This window comes from Triticum urartu, chromosome 5A, assembly GCF_056163025.1.
Source record: "Triticum urartu cultivar PI428250 chromosome 5A, HENAU_Tu73, whole genome shotgun sequence".
Taxonomy (NCBI): domain Eukaryota; kingdom Viridiplantae; phylum Streptophyta; class Magnoliopsida; order Poales; family Poaceae; genus Triticum; species Triticum urartu.
Window position 1 is genome coordinate 551793849 of NC_141877.1, and position 22027 is coordinate 551815875.

Genomic DNA, 22027 nt, shown 5'->3' on the forward strand with positions numbered 1-22027 from the left:
CCTCCGTTGCCATTGCGACGACTCCACGGGTGTCTCTCTTCGACTCACCCAATGAGAGCATCACCGCCAAGTGCCTCATGGCTAAAGCCACCAACAAGGTAACCTCCAACATCAAAACTACCATCATTAATCATCCTTCTCCAGCGGATAGCATTAATGAACTTGAGGAAGATAATGTGGAGGCTAACGAGTTTGGGGCCTTTATGGGCAAACTCAAGGGAAAATCCAAGAAGCACTTTGTTGCTCTCTTGGAACAACTTGGTGAAGCCAATGACATGATCGAGGCTCACGAAAACACCATCACTAAGATGGAAGGGCATAGTCGTGACTATGCTGATGAGATTTCGGATCTTTCCAATGCTCTTGAGGAAGAGCGTGGTCTTCGTTTGGCTCTTGAGGAGTCACACAACGTTGATCATGCTAAGTTAAAGAAAGATTATGATCATGTCCTCAATGTTTCTCATGTGCTAAACTCCGAGAAGGCCGAACTTGAGGTTGATTTTGCTAGACTCAAAGAGGAGTTTGATCTACTTGACAAGGCTCACAAGGTCTTGAAGGGTGCTCATGCTAGCCTCAAAGAGTCTCATGATCAACTTTAAGTAAAGCTAACCAAGGAAAAAGCCACTTTCCCTCGTATGATGTTAATTGATAATGCAAATGCTACTAACCCGTGTTGTGAGCATGTGCATCTTGTTGAGGAGAACGCTAAGCTAAAGGGGCAACTTGAGAGAGGTCTTGCAACTTGCATACAAGGCAAGAAGAACCTCAACGATCTCTTGATCAACCAAAAGGGAGTTGTGGCCAAGGAAGGGGTTGGGTACGTGCCCGACTCCAAGAACAAGAAGAAGAATGACAAGACCAAACGACCTCCTCCTCTCATGCAAACCTTTTTGAAGGAGGGAGAGAGTGTCTCCGAGGAGAAGAAGAAGAACATTGCAAAGGGCGGCAATGTCAAGAAGGGCAATGCCACCCCTCCCAACAAAGCCGATGATTTTCATCCTTCTTATGTGTTATGCCGTGCTAGTGATGGGCATGTTTATGCCAAATTTGTTGGTTCTCTTCATGAATACATTGAATGGTCTATTTGGGTTCCAAAGACCCTTGTTACTAACATCAAAGGACCCATTACAAAATGGATACCTAAAACCAAGCATTGATCTCTTGTAGGTGTTTGCTTCCGATGGGGGATCATGGTTGCTCGATAGCGGAGCCACAAATCATATGACCGGAAGCAAGGACTTGGTGGTGGACGTGCACAAGGTTCCATCTATGCCCACCAATGTCGAGTGGGGTGACGCCTCATCTTCTAAGGTATTGGGACTTGGCAAGGTAGTCATCTCTCATGATCTCACGATCGAGAAGGTCGTGCTTGTTGAGTCCCTTGCATACAATTTACTTTCTGTTCGTCAACTTGCAATCATGGGCTTTGCCACTTTCTTTGATATCGATACCGTGGCCCTCTTGTGGAGCAAGACTCTTAAAGTAGCCTTTGTTGGGCATGTCGAGAACGGTCTATATGTGATTAACTTTTCGGAGCGACCCACTAAGACCGCGACGTGCGTAATGGCTAAAGTTGATGTGGGATGGCTTTGGCATCGCCGTTTAGCCCATGTAAATATGAGATCTTTGCAAAGTCTCCTCAAGGGGGACCATGTCCGTGGACTAATGAATGTTAGTTTTGCTAAAGATCGTGCTTGCAGTGCTTGTATCGAATGAAAGCTACATGAGAAGGCTCACCCTCCCACGACTATCATTTATTCAAAGAGGCCTTTGGAGCTCCTTCACATGGATCTCTTTGGGCCTCCATCCTTCGATAGTCTTGGAGGTAGGAAGTATTGCTTGGTGATTGTGGATGACTACTCAAGGTACACGTGGGTGTATTTCTTCAAGAGGAAGAGCGAGACCCAACAAACTGTCATTGACTTTGCAAATGAAGCACAATGTCAACACAATGCAAAGATCTTGACAATAAGAAGTGACAACGGCACCGAGTTCAAGAACTACACCTTGGATGAGTTTCTTAGTGATGAGGGAATCAAGCATCAATATTCCGCACCCTACACCCCTCAACAAAACGGTGTTGCGGAGAGGAAGAACCGGACGTTGATGGATGCGGCAAGGACCATGATGGCGGAGTTCAAGTCTCCACAACTTTTGGGTCGAAGCCATCAGCACCGCGTGTCATGCATCCAATCGGCTCTACCTCCGCAAGGGCTTGAACAAGACTCCATATGAGATACTCACCGGTAGCAAGCCCAACCTCAAGTACTTCCGGGTATTCGGGTGTAAGTGTTTCATTCTCAAGAAAGGTGTTCGGTTGTCTAAATTTGAGGCTAGAGCTTATGAGGGCATATTTGTTGGTTATGCTACAAACTCTCATGCTTATCGTGTCCTCAATAAATCCACGAGACTTATTGAGGAGACATGTAACGTGGAGTTTGATGAGAATAACGGCTCCCAAGTGGAGCAAAGTGGCACTTGTGATGTAGGTGATGAAATTCCTCCCCAAGCCATAAGAAGAATGGGTGTTGGCTTTATCCTACCCATTGAGGAACCCCTTGTGGCCGAAGGAGAAGGACAAAGCTCCACTCAAGTGGAGCCATCACCAACCCAAGGCCCACACGCTTCCGAAGAACAACATGAAGGCCCTCATCCTCAAGAACATGACCAATGGCAAGATCACGCTCAATACGGTGTTGACCCATCAAGTGATGCCCAAGGTCAAGTTCTCTCCTCCGAGCAAGTTCAAGAACAAGAACAAGCCCAAGACGACGCTCAAGATGATCAAGTGACCACTTCTCGTCTCACCCTCGAGGAGGAATTAGAGCGTCGTGCCGCCAAGGTTGCTTCCAAGCTCTCCACCAAGGATCATCTCATGACGAATGTGCTTGGAAGCTTAAGAAATGGGGTAAGCACTCGTAGACAATTAGCAAATTATTGTGAGCATCACGCGTTTGTCTCTTGTGTGGAACCCCACAAGGTCTATGAGACGTTAGAAGATCCGGATTGGCTCAATGCCATGCATGAAGAACTCAACAACTTCGAGCGCAACAAAGTGTGGAGATTGGTGCCAAGACCGACCGGGAATCACAATGTCATAGGAACCAAGTGGATATTTAAGAACAAGCAAGATGCCCATGGGATTATCATTCGCAACAAGGCTCGTTTGGTAGCACAAGGCTACTCCCAAGTCGAGGGTATCGACTACGGTGAAACCTTTGCTCCCGTTGCTCGTCTTGAATCCATTCGCATGTTGATTGCATATGCTTCTCATCATAACTTTAAGTTACAACAAATGGATGTGAAGAGTGCTTTTCTTAATGGTCCTATTAATGAATTGGTTTACATCAAGCAACCCCCCGGGTTCGAGGATCCCTACCTTCCCGATCATGTGTATCAACTCGATAAGGCACTCTATGGCCTTAAACAAGCCCCACTTGCGTGGTATGACCACCTTACCGAGTTGTTACAAGATCGTGGTTTTGAAGTTGGGCTAATCGACCCCACTCTTTTTACTAAGAAGGTCAAAGGGGAGTTGTTTGTGTGCCAATTATATGTTGATGACATTATCTTTGGTTCTCCTAACAAAGCTTTCAATGAGGAATTTGCCGCTCTCATGACCTCAAAGTTCGAGATGTCCTCCATGGGAGAGTTGAAGTTCTTTCTAGGGTTCGAAGTGAAGCAAAGAAGAGAAGGAACCTTCATCAATTAATCCAAATACACTCAAGACATGCTCAAGAGATTCAAACTAAGTGACGTCAAGCCGGCTTCCACTCCAATGCCCACCAAGTGCCAACTTGACTTAGATCCCAATGGTAAAGTGGTGGATCAAAAGGTATATCGCTCCATGATTGGTTCCTTGCTTTACCTTTGTGCATCTAGACCGGATATCATGTTGAGTGTGGGAATTTGTGCACGGTTTCAAGCCGCACCTAAGGAAAGTCACTATGTGGCGGTCAAACGAATCTTTCGATATTTGGCTCATACCCCAAACTTTGGCTTATGGTATCCAAGAGGATCAAACTTCAAGCTTGTAGGGTACTCGGATTCCGATTGGGCGGGAGACAAAGTGGATAGGAAGTCCACTTTCGGAGGGTGCCAATTTCTTGGTTGCTCTTTGGTAAGTTGGTATTCCAAAAAGCAAAGTTGTGTGTCTCTCTCGTCCACCGAGGCGGAGTATGTTGCAGCCGGGAGTTGTTGTGCACAACTCTTATGGATGAGGCAAACTTTAAAGGATTACGGTGTCATTTGTGACAAAGTGCCTCTTTGGTGTGATAATGAAAGTGCCATCAAGATCTCTCTCAACCTGGTGCAACACTTCAAGACGAAGCATATTGAGATCCGATATCACTTCATCCGGGATCACATTAGGCGAGGAGAGATCGAGCTCAACTATGTCAACACTCATGATAACCCTGCAGATATCTTCACGAAGCCCTTGGATGAAGCAAGATTTCACGAGTTAAGGCATGAGCTAAATATCATTGATTCGAGCAATGTTGCTTGAACTCTTGCACACCCCACCGTACTCAACATGTTGTCTTGTTTAGATGTAGGCATGAACATAGGGGGAGTGATGTTCTCTCAATGAACTCTCCCTCCCCCCATTATGCATAAATTGATCAAGTCTTTCACATTAGCCATGTTTGATGGTACTTGTGCTTCAAAGACGAGTTTTGGTCATGGACCCAAGGATAATTCTTCGCGGTGCCATACCAATTGACTCAAACATAGGTGGCCTCGGCCGCCGTCCTCTCTTCGGGACGTTGGAGTTAGCCTTTTGTTCTCGTGTTGTTTTCTCTCGTTCCTTCTTTGCTCTTTGCATTGGGTTCTCCTAGGCTGTTGCTTCTCTCCTGTTTTGTGCTCTTTCTTCCCCCCCCTTCGGGTTGCACTCATTTGATCTTGGCTTGGGCATAGGTGGTCGGGCGGTACGACCGGGATCACGGGCGGTTCCACCGCTGGTACCTGGTTGTGCCGTCCCAATGGGACTCCATTCGGTGTTTGGGCGGTTCCACCGCTCAAACCCATGGTAACCTACGTCCGGTACTACCGGTGGACTCTGGGCGGTACTACCGCTGCCTTCCAAGCACCGGAAATGCTATCTCCAACCACCGGTCTGTACCAGACGAGCGGTACAACCGCTCCCCGGAGCGGTTCTATCGGGGCGTGTCTACGGGCCTATATATACTCAACGGGGCTGAAGGGTTTTCTTTTTCCCTTCGCCCTCGTTCCTCTTCTCTGTGCCCTAGCCGCCGACCCTCTTTGCCCCTGCCCCGGAGTGTGTCTCGCACTTCGGATCCTTGGGCTCTCCGTGGATTCTCTCCGTGGAAGCCTCCCAGTCTCTTCCCATGGATGGTGGTAATGCCTCGTGCTCTTTGCTCCTAGATCTTTCTAGGGTTGTCTAGGGCATTACTTAACTTTCCGCGATTAGTGTTTGATCTATGGAGTAGAAGAGATCTTTGTTTGCCTCCTGTCTTGTTTGCAGCACTTAGAATTCGGAATATTACTTGTGTGATTAGTATGCCTCGGTTAGACCTCTCTCTCCTGGTAGTGCCACTGTCAGCGGTTCTACCGCCCCTACGGGCGGTACAACCGCTGGAGCGGTACTACCGGTGGAGGAACCGGTACAACCGGAGTATATCAACCACCCAGCACTGTTCTATCTTCTCTGTTGCCGCAACATGTTCCTTTTCTGCTGGTGTGTGCAATCCTCTCATCCTTGCTGGGTTTTGTGTGCTTTTTCGTGTGTGTGTTCAGGGGGCTCTAGTTCTCGCTCTGCTCCTCGCAAGACCAAGAAGAGGGCACGAAGGACCTTGCGCCCGGTTGTGTCTGATGATGAAGAAGTTGTGATTCCCACCAAGCCCACTCGCCGTGAAAAGTCTGCAGCTGCTAAGCAACGTGTGGTTATGCCGTTGCATCGTTGTAAAGCCAAGGATTGGGAAGCCTTCCGATCAAAGAATTCGTATGAGGTTCCCATTGCTCCCCGTTGGACCACCGTTCAGTTCCGGAATGAGATGCAAGTGCGGATTGTTCATGAACTCTTTGAGCACAACAAGAACAGATATGCCAAGCAGTGGACAATTGATCTTGACCATTGGAGGAACAACATGGAGTATTTTGGTGAGGCGCTGGCTCTCTGCGAGGAGTTTGATCTTGTCAAGCTCATGTCAGTCAACTGTGACCTTGATGTTCAACTCATCCATCAGTTCTATGCCACGGTTCATTTTGGGGAAGATGATGCGCGCACTCTCACCTTCATGTGTCGCGATGAATTGTTTCATGTTCCCTGGAGGGCATTCTGCGATGCTATTGGGTACGAGGATACCGGTCTGGAAGGAAGGGGTGGCATTCATCCTCATGACTTTCCTGAGTCCATGCTTAAGGAGAAGCTTGCCCCTCTGTACATTCGGGGCCGTGGGATTATTGGAGAATCCAAGGATTTGGAGAAGGTTTATGACTCATGCACCGAGTGTTCCGCAATGTGCTCTTGCCCAAGGTGGGCAATCAAGATGAGATTCATGGTTATCTGGTTGATTTGATGGTTGCTATGAAGACCACGGTGGGGACAGGGGCAACGTTTGATGTGTGAAATTGGATGTGGCATGAGATGTACAACATGGTCATCTACCGTAAAGTCCCAATCTATGCTCCATTTTTTGTGTGCTTTCTGAACTCTGTGTGGGCTGTTCGTCGTCCTGGAGAGCTCCTCACTTCTCCAGACAACCTCACTGTTCATGAGGTCAAGCTCCTTAAGAAGAAGAAGCATGCCGAGCCTCGCTTCCCTGCAAATGCTCCTGAGGATGTCTATGCTACTTCTGACGATGAGGACTTTGAGCTGGAGCCAGGGGCCAAGCCTTCGTGGGTGGCCAAACTCACTGCCAAGGTGAAGAAGACCTTTTGTCTCCAAGCTGACATCCAGAAGAGGATGTATGAGGCACATGTCAATGAGAAGCTTCCACGACGTCGCCAAATTGCAATGATGAAGCACCTCAACATGCCGGTTCAGAGTGGCTCTGAGAAGAGCATCACCCCAGAGGAGCATTGGATATCTACCCATAGCACTTGGACTGATGATGAAGCCCCTCCCCAGCCATCCTCCTCGTTTGCAGCAGCTGACAATGCCATGGAAGAATCTGATCACGACGACGATGACGACTCTGATGATGAGGATCCAGATGCGACCGAGGAGTCAAAGGAGGACGCCTGAGCTTTGGGATGCTAGCTTCGCTCTTTTCCTTTTTGGTGTCTTGATGCCAAAGGGGGAGAGGGTTCTATAGGTCTCGGGGATGGGTTTTTCTTTTTCTCGTTTTCTCGTGTTGGTCTTTGTTCGTGGACTTGTTTCATTCCTTGCTGTTTGTGAGACTTGTTACTCCTGTTCCTTTCCGTTCATCGGTCATTATCGTTATTATTGCACTCTAAGCTTTATATTGTCAGAGTGGTGAGTCTACAAAATCTAGGGGGAGTCTAGTCTTGAAAGTGTGCCCATGCTTTCTAACAGCTAGTTCCTATTGGGGCACATATTCAGGGGGAGTTCCGTCTAGATTTTGTTGACTTATCTCTTGCAATTCGTGTTGTTGTCATCATCCACCAAAAAGGGGGAGACTGAAAGGGCATTTCCCTACTTTATGTTTTGGATGATCATGACAACCCTTTGTTGGTCTAATCGTGTGCTATATGTTTCACGTTCTCGATGCTTAGGCTTACATTGGATTGCTATTGCCTCTCGTAGGAAAAGATCGAAGACGTGTCCTCTACGCTTTTATTCTCTTTGGTCGTAGGGAACCCGTACTATCAAGAGGGAATCCTCATTAGAAAGCACTGGGGGAATCTTTTCACGTACACGTTCATCACCCCTCTTTGTCTTCCTCAGGTGTTAGAGAGTGAGAGTTTTTCCTTGTCTCTTCTCCTAACCTTCCCGCTCACTGTTTCTGCCCAGCGGTTGTACCGCTCTTTGGAGCGGTTGTACCGCTGGGTCTTGTCGCTCACCAGCTTTGCTCGAGCGGTTGTACCGCTGCCTCCGGGCGGTGGTACCGCCACCATGCTCTGCAACTGCTGGGGCGGTGGTTCCGTCCATGCACCGCTCAAGTACCGCTCGCGCTTCTGTTTTGATGCGGTTCTTGGGCGGTAGTGGCCCGGTTGGTCCAGTCGTTCCACGATGACCGGTACCACCGGTGGTCCGAGTGGTTCTTCCGCTCGGAACTTAGCCGCCCAAGAGATCAAGGCCATGCGGTTGTTCCGGCCAGGCACCGCCCAAGTACCGGTCAAGCTCCTGTTTTGATGCGGTGGTTGTGCGGTGGCCAGGCGGTTAGTCCGGTTATTTTTCTTAACCGGTACTACCGCCCACCTGTCCGGTTGTACCGCTTGGTAGGGTTCTGTAGATACACCGTGAGTCCCGGTTGTACCGGGACGAGGACCGGTTGTACCGCTGCAGTGCAAAAAACGCAATAACGGTTGGAATTGAGGGCTACTATATAAGTGAGCTTCTCCCACCTACCACTCTTACCTTTGACCTCTCTCACTCCATCATTAATGCACTTCAAGCTCTCTTGCCCGATCTCTTTCTCTCTAGCCACTCAAACTTGTTGATTTGCTAGGGATTGAAGGAGGAGACCTAGATCTACACTTCCACCAAAGGATATTTGCTTCCCGCATACTTTCTTGTGTGGATTTTGTTACTCTTGGGTGTTTGAGCACCCTAGACGGTTGAGGTCACCTCGGAGCCATATTCCATTGTGGTGAAGCTTCGTGGTTTCGTTGGGAGCCTCCAATTAAGTTGTGGAGAGAGCCCCGACCTTGTTTGTAAAGGTTCGGTCGCCGCCTTCAAGGGAACCAATAGTGGAATCACGGCATCTCGCATTGTGTGAGGGCGCGAGGAGAATACGGTACCCTAGTGGCTTTTTGGGGAGCATTGTGCCTCCACACCGCTCCAACGGAGACGTACTTCCTCTCAAAGGGAAGGAACTTCGGCAACACATCCTCGTCTCCACCGTCTCCACTCTTGGTTATCTCGTGCCTTTATTTGAGCAAGCTTATTTGTTTCATATCACTTGCTTGCTTGTGTTCCTATCCTTGTTGCATCATATAGGTTGCTCACCTAGTTGCATATCTAGACAACCTACTTTGATGCAAAGTTTAAATTATTAAAGAAAAGCTAAAAATTGTTAGTTGCCTATTCACCCCCCTCTAGTCAACCATATCGATCCTTTCAACTGGGCTCTAGATCAATATGTTAGTCCCAAAAATAGTATAAAAAGTTGCCAAAAAGTATATGGAAGTTGTAGAATAATGGCATGGAACAATAAAAAATTATAGATACGACGGAGACGTATCAGTTAGCTTAGCACGATGATCGTTTAGTTTACTGCTATTGCTTTCTCCATAACTTATACATGTTCCTATGACTATGAGATTATGCAACTCCCGAATACCGGAGGAACACTTAGTGTGCTATCAAATGTCACAACATAACCGGGTGACTATAAAGATGCTCTACAGGTGTCTCCGATGGTGTTTGTTGAGTTGGCATAGATCGAGATTAGGATTTGTCACTCCGTGTATCGGAGAGGTATCTCTGGGCCCTCTTGGTAATGCACATCACTATAAGCCTTGCAAGAAATGTGACTAATGGGTTAGTTACGGGATGTTGCATTACAGAACGAGTAAAGAGACTTGCCGGTAACGAGATTGAACTAGGTATTGAGATACCGATGATCGAATCTCGGGCAAGTAACATACTGATGACAAAGGGAACAATGTATGTTGTTATGCGGTTTGACCGATAAAGATCTTCGTAGAATATGTAGGAACCAATATGAGCATCCAGGTTCCGCTATTGGTTATTGATCGGAGATGAGTCTCGGTCATGTCTACATAGTTCTCGAACCCGTAGGGTCCACACGCTTAACGTTCGATGGCGATCGGTATTATGAGTTTATGTGTTTTGATGTACCGAAGGTTGTTCGGAGTCCCGGATGTGATCATGGGCATGAAGAGGAGTCTCGAAATGGTCGAGACATAAAGATCGATATATTGAAAGCCTATGTTTAGACATCGAAATGGTTTCGGGTGAGTTCGGAAATATACCTGAGTACCGGGAGGTTACCGGAATCCCCAGGAAAGTATATGGGCCTTATTGGGCCATAGTGGGAGAGAGGAGAAGGGAGCCTAGGAGGGGGCGCGGCCCCCAAGCCCAATCCGAATTGGGTGGGGGGCCACCCCCCCTTTCCTTTCCCCCTCTCTCCCCTTCCTTCCTCTCCTAATCCAACTAGGGAAGGGGGGGTCCTCTCCTAATCCAACTATGGGACTCCCTTGGGCCGGCCCTCTCCCTCCTCCACTCCTTTATATACGGGAAGGGGGGCACCCCATAGATACACAAGTTGACAATTGTCTTGGCCGTGTGCGGTGCCGCCTCCACCATAAATCCACCTCGGTCATATCGTTGCAGTGCTTAGGCGAAGCCCTGTTCCGGTAGCTTCATCATCACCGTCATCACATCGTCGTGCTGATGAAACTCTCCCTCGACACTCAGCTGGATCTAGAGTTCGCTGGACGTCTCCGATCTGAACGTGTGCAGATCGCAGAGGTGTCATACCTTCAGTGCTAGGATCGGTCGGATCATGAAGACGTTTGACTACATCAACCGCATTGTCATAATGCTTCCGCTTACGGTCTACGAGGGTACGTGGACAACACTCTTCCCCTCTCGTTGCTATGCATCACCATGATAGATCTTGCGTGCGCGTAGGATTTTTTTAAATTACTACGTTCCCCAATAGGAATGTGCCGGACTGGTGGGTGCCCCATACCCGGCAGGCATCCTGGTTGTGACCTCAGGTCTTAGATGTTAGGTTTGGCTGCGAGATCTGTTTGGTATTAGGCCCAGACTATCGGCATCCCTACATCAACTGGATAGGAGTAGCGACAGATGTTGCCTAGACGGTGGCTTTAGTCTTACTGTTGTATGACTTTATAAGGTCTTGTGTGAATAATTAATAAAGTGGCTGCATGCATCATGCAGATGCAGAGGCCAGGAGTCCTCCTTCATTTCTAAAAAAAGAATTGTGCCCAACAACTCCAAAAGTAACAAGTTTAGAGCAACTCTAGCACACCCCGCAAAACGCCGGCCCACAAAACGCGTTTGCAGTTCACGCAAAACCGCTTTTGCGGGCCGGCGAGGGCTAGCACAGATGCAGACCCCCCAAACGGACCCGTAGAAAAGTATATTCGCGGAATATGCTTTTTTACGGGTCGGCTATGCGGGTTTTGCTCGGGCAATAGCACAACGACCCGCAAACAGAAAAACTACAAATCTGAAATTTGTCATAGGGTCTCACAAACAAGTTCAAATTCAAATGACATAAACAATTTGCGCGCAAATAAAAGCGAAGTTCATTACACAAAAGAGGGCATGCAAAGGTATGCGCCCATGTCTGGCATCATCTTGGGGGTCGATCTTCACTCTGCGCCATGGAGTCCATCTTAAAGTTCATCGGCGCCACCGTAGCCACCTCCGTCGCTTGTTCCAACTCCCGCACCGAAATCATCCACATTGCCACCATATGGAGCAGAGAAAACATCACCGGAACTGGCAGAGGGACCGGCCGAGGCGACCATTCTCCTCTTCAAGATCTCTCTCCTTGCCATATCATGCCATGTTTTGGTGATGTTGTCCATGTCATTGCGGTTCATTGACATGATCTTGTTCTCTTCAGCGAGCAACAATGACAGTGATTTGTTTTCAGAGGCGCGTGCTTTTCTCTCCTCAATGGCAGCTCTGCGCAGCCCCTCTTCCTTGAGCATTTGCCATTTTTCTTGCTTCTCTTTTGCCTTCTTTTCGGCCAACTCTTTCTTGGTCTCCAACAACTTCAAAAACATCAACTCGTTTGATTGCACCATGGCATCAATCTTCTCCCTCAAGCTCGATGCTTCTTGCTCTCTCTTTATCTTCTCTCTAGTCTTCTTGTCGCCATCGGGCTTGTTCAAATTTCTTGGGCCATCATCATCCTCATCTTCATCCATGTTTGTAAGTGAGCCTCTCTTTGGTGGGGACTCTTTGTCAATCAACTTCCACTTGTCGCACTTTTGGAGAAACTCCCAACAATGCTCTAATTTGAAGAATCTGCCTTCCGAAGCTTCCATGTCCTTGTATCTATGTTGAGCAATCTTGTCCTACACAATGTGAACAAAGTGATGCAATCATTTTTCATGATACATTATGATGATGCACAACTTTAACAAAGGCAAAGCAAACTCACATAGTTGGACTCCACGGTGCCACTTGGAGGTGCATTGCGTACTTGCTCCAAGCAAGCTGCCCAACGGCTGCACATAGGCTTAATGTTCTCCCAACGACCTTGAAGAGACCGAAATGTGCGTGGAGTATTATTGGGGTAGTTTTTCATAATGCGGAAGTATTGATCTTCAATCCTTTGCCAATATCTCTTGAAGGTTTGATTAGTACCCGTGCATGCATCAAGAGACACCGCACTCCATGCTTTGATCAAAGCTTAATCTTCCAAGATAGTGTAGTTCTTCGATCTTTGGCTTTTCCCAGTTTTTGCTTGTGAATTCTCAAACGCTTCCGCTTCGATCTCCGCCAAGTCGTCCGCACAACCATGATCGTCCATGCCGCCCTCCGTTTCATTGTAGTCGAAAGGTTCGAAAGGGGCTTGATCAATGTCAACCGCGTTCGTGTCCAACAAGTTCATGAACTCGATTGTTGCATTGTTCGAACCACCGCTATAACAAACGATAACAAGTCACGAGCTATCGAAAACAATGGCGAAAATGAAAGAGAATCGCCGAAGTCCGAAGAGATATACCTTACGGCCATTTCGTCGAACACATCGCTCGCGGGTGGAGCGACACCGTTGAACGGCATCGCCGGAGCACCTCCTTGCGGGGGGATGGAGTGAGAGGTTGAAGAAGATGGCTTCCTTGAAGTCGGAACCTTCCTCCGCTTTGCGCCCGCGGCCTTGCCGGCCTTCTCCGCCGCCGGCCGGGATCGCACAACGGCATTGGCGCCCGGAGCGCGGGCCATCACGGCGGGGGCAGCCGGATTCCTGCCTTGCACAACCACGTTGCCCTACCGCTTGCGGGCAGGCGCGACGTGTGCTTGGGCGACGCCGGCGGGGCCAACATGGCCGGCGACGAGATCCGCCCGAGGGGAAGGGGCGTGCGCGACCTCGACGGTGACAGGGGACAGCATGGGGTCGTCCATGGCAGCGAGGGACGGCCGGGGAGGAGCATCCGGAGCTTTTGGAGGGGGGGCAATGGTGGCGGAGAGTGCGGAGAGCGGGAAAGGGCGCGCGCGGAAATGTCCCTCCCGCCAAATCTCGCGCCGGATGGGGGTTGAGCTCGGGTCGGCCTCCCAGCCCGTGAAGATAGAGGTTGGGGGAGAAGATTTTCCGCGCCCCGCAAAAATTTTTGCGGGCCGGTGCCGGATGCGGGGTCTGGTCATGCATATTTTTTGGCCCCGACCCATAATTTGGCGGTTATTTTACGGGCCAGGGCGTTTTGCGGGGTCTGCTAGAGTTGCTCTTAGTATAGCAAAGGTAGTAGAACACGATTTTTTTTGGTGGAAGTGTTGATTCTGGGTTCCTCTTTGTATCCTCGAAGTTTAGAGATATGTGGTTGTAGGAATCAAAGTGGAGTGACCTTTTCAAGCTTGACAATGTGTGTGTGTGGTGGTGGTGATTTTGTGGACAGTGATGGAGGTACAATAATGGATCTTATGTAGCTCCCCTCGAAATCCTGCCATTAATCCTTCACTTGGCGTATCCCAAAGATCTGAGAGGTCTAGACCCCGAAGTTCGACATGTCTACTACCGAACCCATGACTAACACAGACTTGGGGACACAGAGCCCAAAGCTTTAGAGCGTTCAGAGCCGAAACCAACCAATATGACATCAACAATTAAGTAAGAGTGACAATGGGGTCCCCTTGTCTTGAACCCCTATTTGTAAATAAAGAATTATCCTTCAGAATCATCCACCTTGACTCCTAGAGAGCCTAGATGTATTATGCTATGAACTCAGTTTATCCATGTAGACCTGAAGCCTGTGAGACCAAGCATTTCCACAACAAATCTAAATCTACGTTATTAGAAAATCTCATAATCTACCTTAACAACCAAACCTTTTTCTTTTTAACTGATCTATAACATGAATCATTTCTGGAGGCAATGTGAATTCATGTCAAGTGCATATCAAGTGATGAACATTAGCCCCACAAGATTATGCTTCAGTTCTTTCCCCTAGCCAGTTCACTTTTTTGATGAAGGATCAATTTTTGTTTGCGCCCGAACGAGATGACATGTGCCAAAAATTCATTTGTTGTTTTGGTTAGTATATTGTGTTGTCCCCCTCTCATTTATGTCATATAGCAATGAACATGATCAAGTGTAATGTGTGGCATTTTCTCAGTTGCCAAAGCTAAGGGAAAATCCATCGATTCCTCTATGATTTCTCTCATAGATCTCAAAACTGTGGACTTCCTAAAAGTGATTCTTCATTGTTACAAAACATTTTCTAAAAGAGGTGATGAGACAAGCGATCACGAAGCCCTAGCCACCACCCAACACCAACACCTCTCGCCGCAGGTAGGGCGCGTGGTGCAGGTGGCGGCGAGGATGTCCGGTTCAGGGCGGTTTTTTAGGGGAAGGCCTGTAGGTCTTGGAGGGCTGCTGCAGTCGGAGAAGGAGATGAGGGCTCGAGTGAAGGTATTTGCCAGGCGGTGCTTGATGACTGCGTTGGTGAAGCCGGTGGCAGTCAGACGAATCCAACACGATTGCTTTTCTACGGTTGCTCAACCTGGCTAGGCCACCGAAGAAGACATGATAGATGCATGGCCCTGAACGTCGGTGTTCGATCTCAAATTCTGAATCTGGCGTACATCGGCATGAGAAATTTGTCTTATGTTTTCATTAGGGAGTCTTCATGTTTGGTTTGGTGCGATATATCGGAGACAATTTCTCATATCAGGAATAATGTCTTCCTCGCCTTATCCCCGTTTCGTTGGTGTGCTTATCCCCATCCAGGGCGTGTGGTCTCTTATATACATGCCCTCATCAGCATTCTCTTCTCTGGGGGTGGCAATTTGCTTTGCAAATCGCAACAACCGACGTCACTTGATCTAAATCGATGACTTCCTGGTCGTTGCCTCTATAAGGTCGTTGTCGAGCTATGCTCACATGCGTTGACGGTGGATGCATGAGGCAGAAGACTCTGGTACTCCCAAATCTTTGATTGTATTTTTATTTTTTCTATATAACGACGTTTGTAAGGTTGCGTGAAGCTTAATGTATGGTCTTAGCCCTTTTTCGCAATAAGAATTAAAATAAAAAAGATTATTCTTTAAAAGTTGTCAACTCCAACCCAGTTCAAATGCTTCAATTCGACATCGCATTTTCAGGTTGTCCACTTTCTCCTGGCCACCGCTTCGTCCCCGCCGCCAACAGCCCGCGCCGGCCGGATCTGCCGCCTCCGCGCCTCTCCTCTCAGCTGCTCCACGTTCGCCGGAGCGGCGGATCTCCGACGCGTCGCTCCCCCCCGCAGGTCAACCTCTCCGCCTCCCTCGATCTGAGAAAAAAATGGCCAAGGGGCGAACTTGCGAGAGACGGAGCGACTGCACGCTGGCGGGCAGAACCGCCTACCATCCCCATCCCTAAACCCTAGCAATTATCCCCTCTTATTGCAGGCAACCGACGGCATCTAGGCAGAGCCGCCCACCATTCCACCGGAATCGGAAAACCTAGTCGCGGCGCCTCGACCTCGCCTGAACTTACCGTCGATGGCGGCCGCTGCGGGGTCGTACGGCAAGCTCGACAAGTCATTCAAGCTTGCCGCTCGCTCCATACTCACCGCCTTCTCCCGCGAGGTTGGTTCCCTCCCGCCTAGTGAAAAAGCTTCAGGCCCACGCCGTGAGTCAGATCAGTTCCTCTTATGTGCTCTTGGGATGAATTGACTCGTGTGTTATTCTTGCATCTTAGGATCTTAACAATGCTTTCCCATCATTCACTGATGCTGAAAGGGAGCGCCTGTACCAAATGTTCATCTATGTGAGTGTTCCAATCTTTCGTCAGTCCACAGTTACTGCTAAATCTCACAATCTTTGCCCTACGTGCAACTCAATATGCCATTAAAAGTTTGGATTGTGTATCTGTGTCTGAATGTAGCTCTTAACTTCTGATCTGTTTTCCTTTTTATTTTATTTCAGGTGATCAAGTCTTTGCATGGCAACATTGTGGTACAGTTATTGCGCCCAAGCTGGTTTCTACTTTCCAGTATGATGCAAATATCTAAGGCTGCACTGAATACTTAATTTTCAGCAGAGTTTAACTGGCTGATCAACTCCTGCATATGTTGAAAAAAACATACATTACGTGCATTTCTAGATATGTGTGGTGCTAACTGGCTGGTGACACAATCTTATCTTCAGAAACAGAAATACCCAGCACCTTGTCTTGTCCTTTTTTCATGGAATTGTATTACTTGTAAACTGTGCAATTACTCACAAAAGTGTCATTTCACTTTACTATGCGCCTTGGGGTATGGCAAGACATACTCAATGTCTAGGCTATCAAACACCATTTCAATGGTTAAAAAGAAGGCGATGAGCTAATAACTATATAGTGCAGGATTAATTCATAATTAGTAGTGCCAATTTTGCTAGTATCTGCTCTCCTTTGATCCCTTTACATGTGCCTAACCACAATATTTTGAGCGGACTGGGCGCTTAATTTGTTTACTTTTGCATATGCAGCTGAACTACGAAGCTGATATATCTTATGTTATGTTTGCTGAACCTGATGATGTTTTATTTATTTCTTGCATGTGCCAGCACTGTATTAATGCCATTGTATTGAAGTGATTCCTCTTGTTCATGCTGCAGGAGGAGTTCCGAAATGTGTGCGACGAAATAGAAGTAATTTCTTGACCAATACTTCCTGACGATGCTGATAGATTTTGAGCACACCTTTGGGCTCAACATAATCAGCGTCAAGTTTATTAACACCCACGACAAATGCTGTGATTTGTAGCAGCATTTTTAAATGTTTAATGACATGACTATCAATTGTTTTAGATTGCTACTGCCCTTGACAAGGTAGATCAGTTTGTTGAAGAACAAACTCTGGATGTTTTATCTTCAGACAAGTATGAACTTTTTCCTTTGGCTTTGAGATTCTGTTGTGGAATTTCTGGGTTCTAAATAGTGTTTAATCTTCTAAGAAATTTGATCATACGGTATGGATAGGCTGGGTAGGATTTGCAATTGCAGTGGAGGTTCTCTTGTGCATGCTACTCATTACCAAACCTATATAAATGCATGAATATGTTCTTTCTGGAAATCCAGCACAGCTTTCCTTGAATTATCCTTTGTCCAGGGTTAACCAAATACAGTTCACTTGGAATGAAAGCTCATTCAATTATGAGCCTATATAAATGCATAATGATGTTCTTTCTGGAAATTCAGCACATCTTTTCTTGAATTGTTGCTGTTTGTTAAAAGTCACAGAATATAGTTTACTTGAGATGACAGCTCATTCGTTTACAGGACTAGCATTGAAGACATCAAAGAAAGGATATCAAAGGAGAAGAAGGATGAAATTGAACGTTTAAAAGGTTTACTAGAGAAGGTATTATCCATCTGAAAAGCAGATTTGCAACCTTTAAGTTTATCATTGAAATGGTCCTTCAGCACTCCATGCCCTGTGGTTGAGTTTTGAATTTGTCTTTTTTAAGTTTTGACTAAATAGCAGTTGAGTTCTTATCACTCCATTGCTGTCAACATGGTATTTAGTTGCAACATGTTACCCTCCCCACCACAAAAAAACAAAAACAAAATTTATGGTGCTGTTACTGCTGTAAGTGTTACATGATGGTCACCTTAAGAAGCGCCGACAACGCAATTTATCTTCGTCTCAAACTAATATTGATTAGCTTTCTGCTCACACCATAACGCAGACTCAAGAAAGGAACAATGCCATGAAGGCCCGAATCGAACCCTTGAAGCAAGGGGAGGATTTCAATGACACAAGAGATGTTCTCACGAAGGTCTTACTTTAGGTCTATGTTTCTGTCGTGCTTTCTTCTTATTACCCTTCCTGTTTTGATTCGATTTCTTGGGACTTGTTTTGCAGCTGAAGCAATGGAATTCTGCGTGTCAGAGCTACGATGACCATTGAGCTTCTCTGATGGAATCAAGAGACATCTGCTGTGTAGCTTTGTGTGGTTGTAGAGTGGAGGTCGAGTCAGGAGTCATGCTCCCCCATGAACCAATGGTGCTAACCAATTGTAGTGTGATTCTGTTTCTGAGTTGCAAGACGTAGCTGTTGCGTTTCTGTATTTTTGTGGCTCCTGTTTCCTGCACCCATAATTGATGCTTGCTTTAGTGATCATCCAGATGACACTCCTGGTTCCATTTTCTCCCTTGACATTTGTTTTTCACTTTGGTGTCCAAGTCTTAATGAGAAAATCCCAAGAAAAAAAATGCATGTATTCCCCAAATTACTGCAGTTATATACTCCCTCTGTAAAGAAATATAAGAGCGTTTAGATCACTAAAATAGTGATCTAAACACTTATATTTCTTTACTGAGGGAGTAGAAGGAAATCTGTCAAAAAGGAAATAATGAACACATTTTGATTCTGAAGTTGAAATCTCAGAGGGGTTGCTGTAACACCCATAGCATAGCCGTTTTACCTCTTCTTCTTCTTCTTCATTTTTTTTTCTTGTAAATTTCCACCCTAATATGGTGCCAGTTGTTGCCTCCTTTTCTTAGGGAAAAATTTCTGATCTGAATCATGGCATAGGTTTAGCTGCTCCTGATATGCTACTAGCATGTAGTGTAAAAAAACATACAAGGAACAGCTGCCTCGTATGCTGAATGATAAACTGAATTGAACTTACAGAAGGATTGCAGCTAGGGACGGGATTAAAATTGGTTGGTTTGGGATGTAATCATGGTGGGGTGTGGAGTCTGAAGGGAATGCAGCAAGTGACCAAGTGCTCTACACAAGCAGCTTCTTTGGAGATGAAACTCTGGCCGGCAGAGAAGCTGGGGTTCACCAAGACAACCATCCAGGCAAATCCAGACTCTGTTTACTTTGTATAGTAAGCAGGCGTTCTCCTCGCCTTTTGCGTGCATAGTTAGTTTGTTCAGAGATCAGTCTCAAGTCTGAATTTTAGGAAAATTATTTCCCTGTAAGACGGGGTGGGTTTCCATCGATCCTGAGGTCTTTGTGAAATTCTCATTTTGCATGATGAAATCAGGGGTGGTGGTGATATTGGCCAAAAGTTGACTGGTTCACTCACAGAAGGTAAGATCAAGATAGTCTACTGAGTTCTCTTGTGGACCTCAATCTTCCAGGCTAGGTTGTGGATACATACAGGTACTTGCTGAGACATGTTTTTCCTTAATTCAATTAGCAGGAATCAGCTTTTCCACATGTGTAGTTTGCCTGATGACTCATGGCCGAATTTCTCATTCTTAGCCTGATTATTGAATGGTGTTGTAAATGCATGAATATGACCTGACCTTTAAGCATCCTATTTATATGCCATGTTTCTCCAGGATTTGTTCATCTACCAGATTAAAGTAGGCTCACTGCCTCCACTATACTCCAGGACAGTAGACATCAGCATCCACAAGCACAGGTAGTTACAATTAGTTGCAACCAGAAGAAGCTGATGAAACCTGCATTATATATTTATATTGTCATCTTCTACGGCTAGCCCACTACTACTTATTAGCTGCAAGATCAGAAGCGACATAGGGAGCAAGCTGAACGGAGAGGCTGCCATGAGCTACTGGGGCACCTCGCCGTCGTGGGGGGCGGCCCGCCACGGGCCATCTCCGATGGTGCCCCTCATGGTGGTGCTGGCCCTGGGGTGGGTCATCTACAACGAGACCCTGCTTGAGTGTTATGAGCGGGTGACTGAGGTGCGGGACACCGTGGCCGACAATGCCATGGTCTTCATCCTCGCCGCCGGGTTCCTGCTGCTCGCCGTCGTCCTCCTCAGCAACCAGATGGAGGTGGTCCTGGTGCCGGCGGTGCTGGTGCTGGTCATGCTCCTGATCCAGAACATCGTTCTTGCCGCGCTCCTGCTGCTGCTGGCGGTGTACCTGGCTGGGATATACTACTACCCGCCTCACCGGGGCTACGGCTACGGCGGTGGCGGCGGCGGCTTCACCGGGGCCGGGGGTGACTGGACGGGCTGGGGCTGCGGGCTGGGGTTCTACATGCTGCTGCTGCTCTGCCTGGTGCTGTGCGCCATGTTTTCGGAGGAGGGCGGCAGCTGGTGGATCCCGGGCGTGCTGCTGGCTGCGTGCCTGCTCTGCCTCAACCTCTTCTCAGGTGGCAAAGTCTTGGGCCAGGAGTACTTTTAACCCTTGTGTTCTTCGGGACAGAGCTTAGTTATTGTTGTCTCGTGGCATTACCAGATGGTGATGTAGCCGCTCATGGCTCCCTCCTTAGATTTGTCTGCTATCATCATAAGAATTTTAGCAGACGCGTGGTGACCGGTGACGCCCTGCTGCAAGGATGGATTTGGAAAGTAAAATGGACCTTTAATAGCGTCCCATGCATCCCATTTGGTCATGTTGAGCATGCCGGGTCGAGCTTCAGAAGATTAAAACAACGGAAAAGGCCATCATGAACACGAAACACATACACCAAAGATAAATGCTGTAAGATGGGCCACCAATGGCACCTTCATATGTGGAGTTTCAGGCATACAACTGAACTAGCACTCTCAACGTGATTCGGCAAGTCTATCTGCAGGTGAAGTTTGCTCGCGCCCAAGGGTAATCGATTTGGGATGTCGTTGCACTTCGTAAGGTAAATAACTCTTACCAACTACATGCAGGAGCCTAGTGTTAGAAAGGGGCTCATGCCTTCCCACCCACCCTCATGTTCAAGGCATATTACTTGCAATTTGGGTTTGTTGCACCAATTATACTATAGGACAATAATGTTAAACGTATAAAGAGTTGCACGTAATTACATGCTGACTAGGATTCTTTCTTTCTAACTAACCCGCCCCCCTGATTTTCACGAGAGTGCCCCCCCCCCCCCCCCCCCTTCCCAAATCTCCAATCAAAAGTCACTAGCCTTAAATCCCCCGTAACTCTTTGTATGTCTAGCATTACTCTACTATAGGGGCCTCCTTTACAGTCTTCTGTCAAAAAAGAAAGACCTACCAAGAACATACTGTATTTAAGAGCATCTCTAGTCCTTCTCCTATCCTTTAATTTTCTAAATTTTGAATCTATTTCCACCTAATCTTTTCCCTAAACTTACCTACATGTAAGCCTCTCTTCATCTTCTTCCTTCTTCCTCTCCTTCCTTCCAAGCGGCCAACAACGTCTTCTGGCAGTAGATGGTGCCCATGGGCTAGCATGGGCCTTGGTTTGGGCAGTTTTTCGTCTGAATGTGTTCTTATCGTCTTCCTTCTTCTCCCAGTGGCACGATCATGTTGTCCAAAACGGTACGATTAATCAGAATCCGCGATGGCAGCCGTTGGCCAATGTGTTCTTCTTTATGTGATGTTTTTCCTTTGTGTGTGCTCCTCTGCTCATATTGCAGCTTTGCTCATGCCGGGAGGCTATGGGGAAGACAAAAAAGTGAATAAGTCGGTATTTTTCCAGAGACGGTGGGGGTGGAGGATGCGGGGTTGCGGGATAAGCCAAGGGGTGGCTGACAACAAGGTGGCAGCAACGGTCGTGCCCAACCGAGTCGTGAGCATCCCCTTATTTTTACTAAGAGTAGGTTAGCGAGAGAAACTTTGGGGCGGGGGGGGGGGGCAGTAAAGGTTTTGGGGAGGGCTAGGGTGGGCGATAATCCTGCCAACTATTTTTTAGGGGGGAGGGGATTAATGCTTTTAGGAAGAAGGGCTAAAGATGCTCTGATATATCACACCCATTTAATACTCGCATAATTCAACTCAATAGACAGATGCTGAAGAAGGGAAAACGAGTACTATCGTGTTAAAAATGAAAAGAAAGGGATATCTTACATTTTTATTC

At 47.3% G+C, this 22027-nt stretch overlaps 2 protein-coding genes across 2 annotated transcripts; both read left to right on the forward strand.

Annotated features, from left to right (window-relative positions):
* Positions 1-15388: 15388 nt before the first annotated feature.
* Positions 15389-18398, forward strand: EMB3006 (embryo defective 3006). The gene is made up of 9 exons (XM_087521695.1): positions 15389-15555; positions 15698-15877; positions 15990-16058; positions 16217-16246; positions 16892-16924; positions 17084-17154; positions 17555-17636; positions 17965-18054; positions 18141-18398. Exons 2-9 carry the CDS (start codon positions 15791-15793, stop codon positions 18183-18185), a joined length of 507 nt encoding a protein of 168 aa, XP_087377821.1. The 5' UTR covers positions 15389-15555; positions 15698-15790; the 3' UTR covers positions 18186-18398.
* Positions 18399-18521: 123 nt separating this feature from the next.
* LOC147972787 (uncharacterized) lies at positions 18522-20844 on the forward strand. Its single transcript, XM_087521694.1, has one exon. The coding sequence runs from the start codon at positions 19802-19804 to the stop codon at positions 20387-20389; it is 588 nt and encodes a 195-aa protein (XP_087377820.1). The 5' UTR covers positions 18522-19801; the 3' UTR covers positions 20390-20844.
* The last annotated feature ends 1183 nt before the right edge of the window (positions 20845-22027 follow it).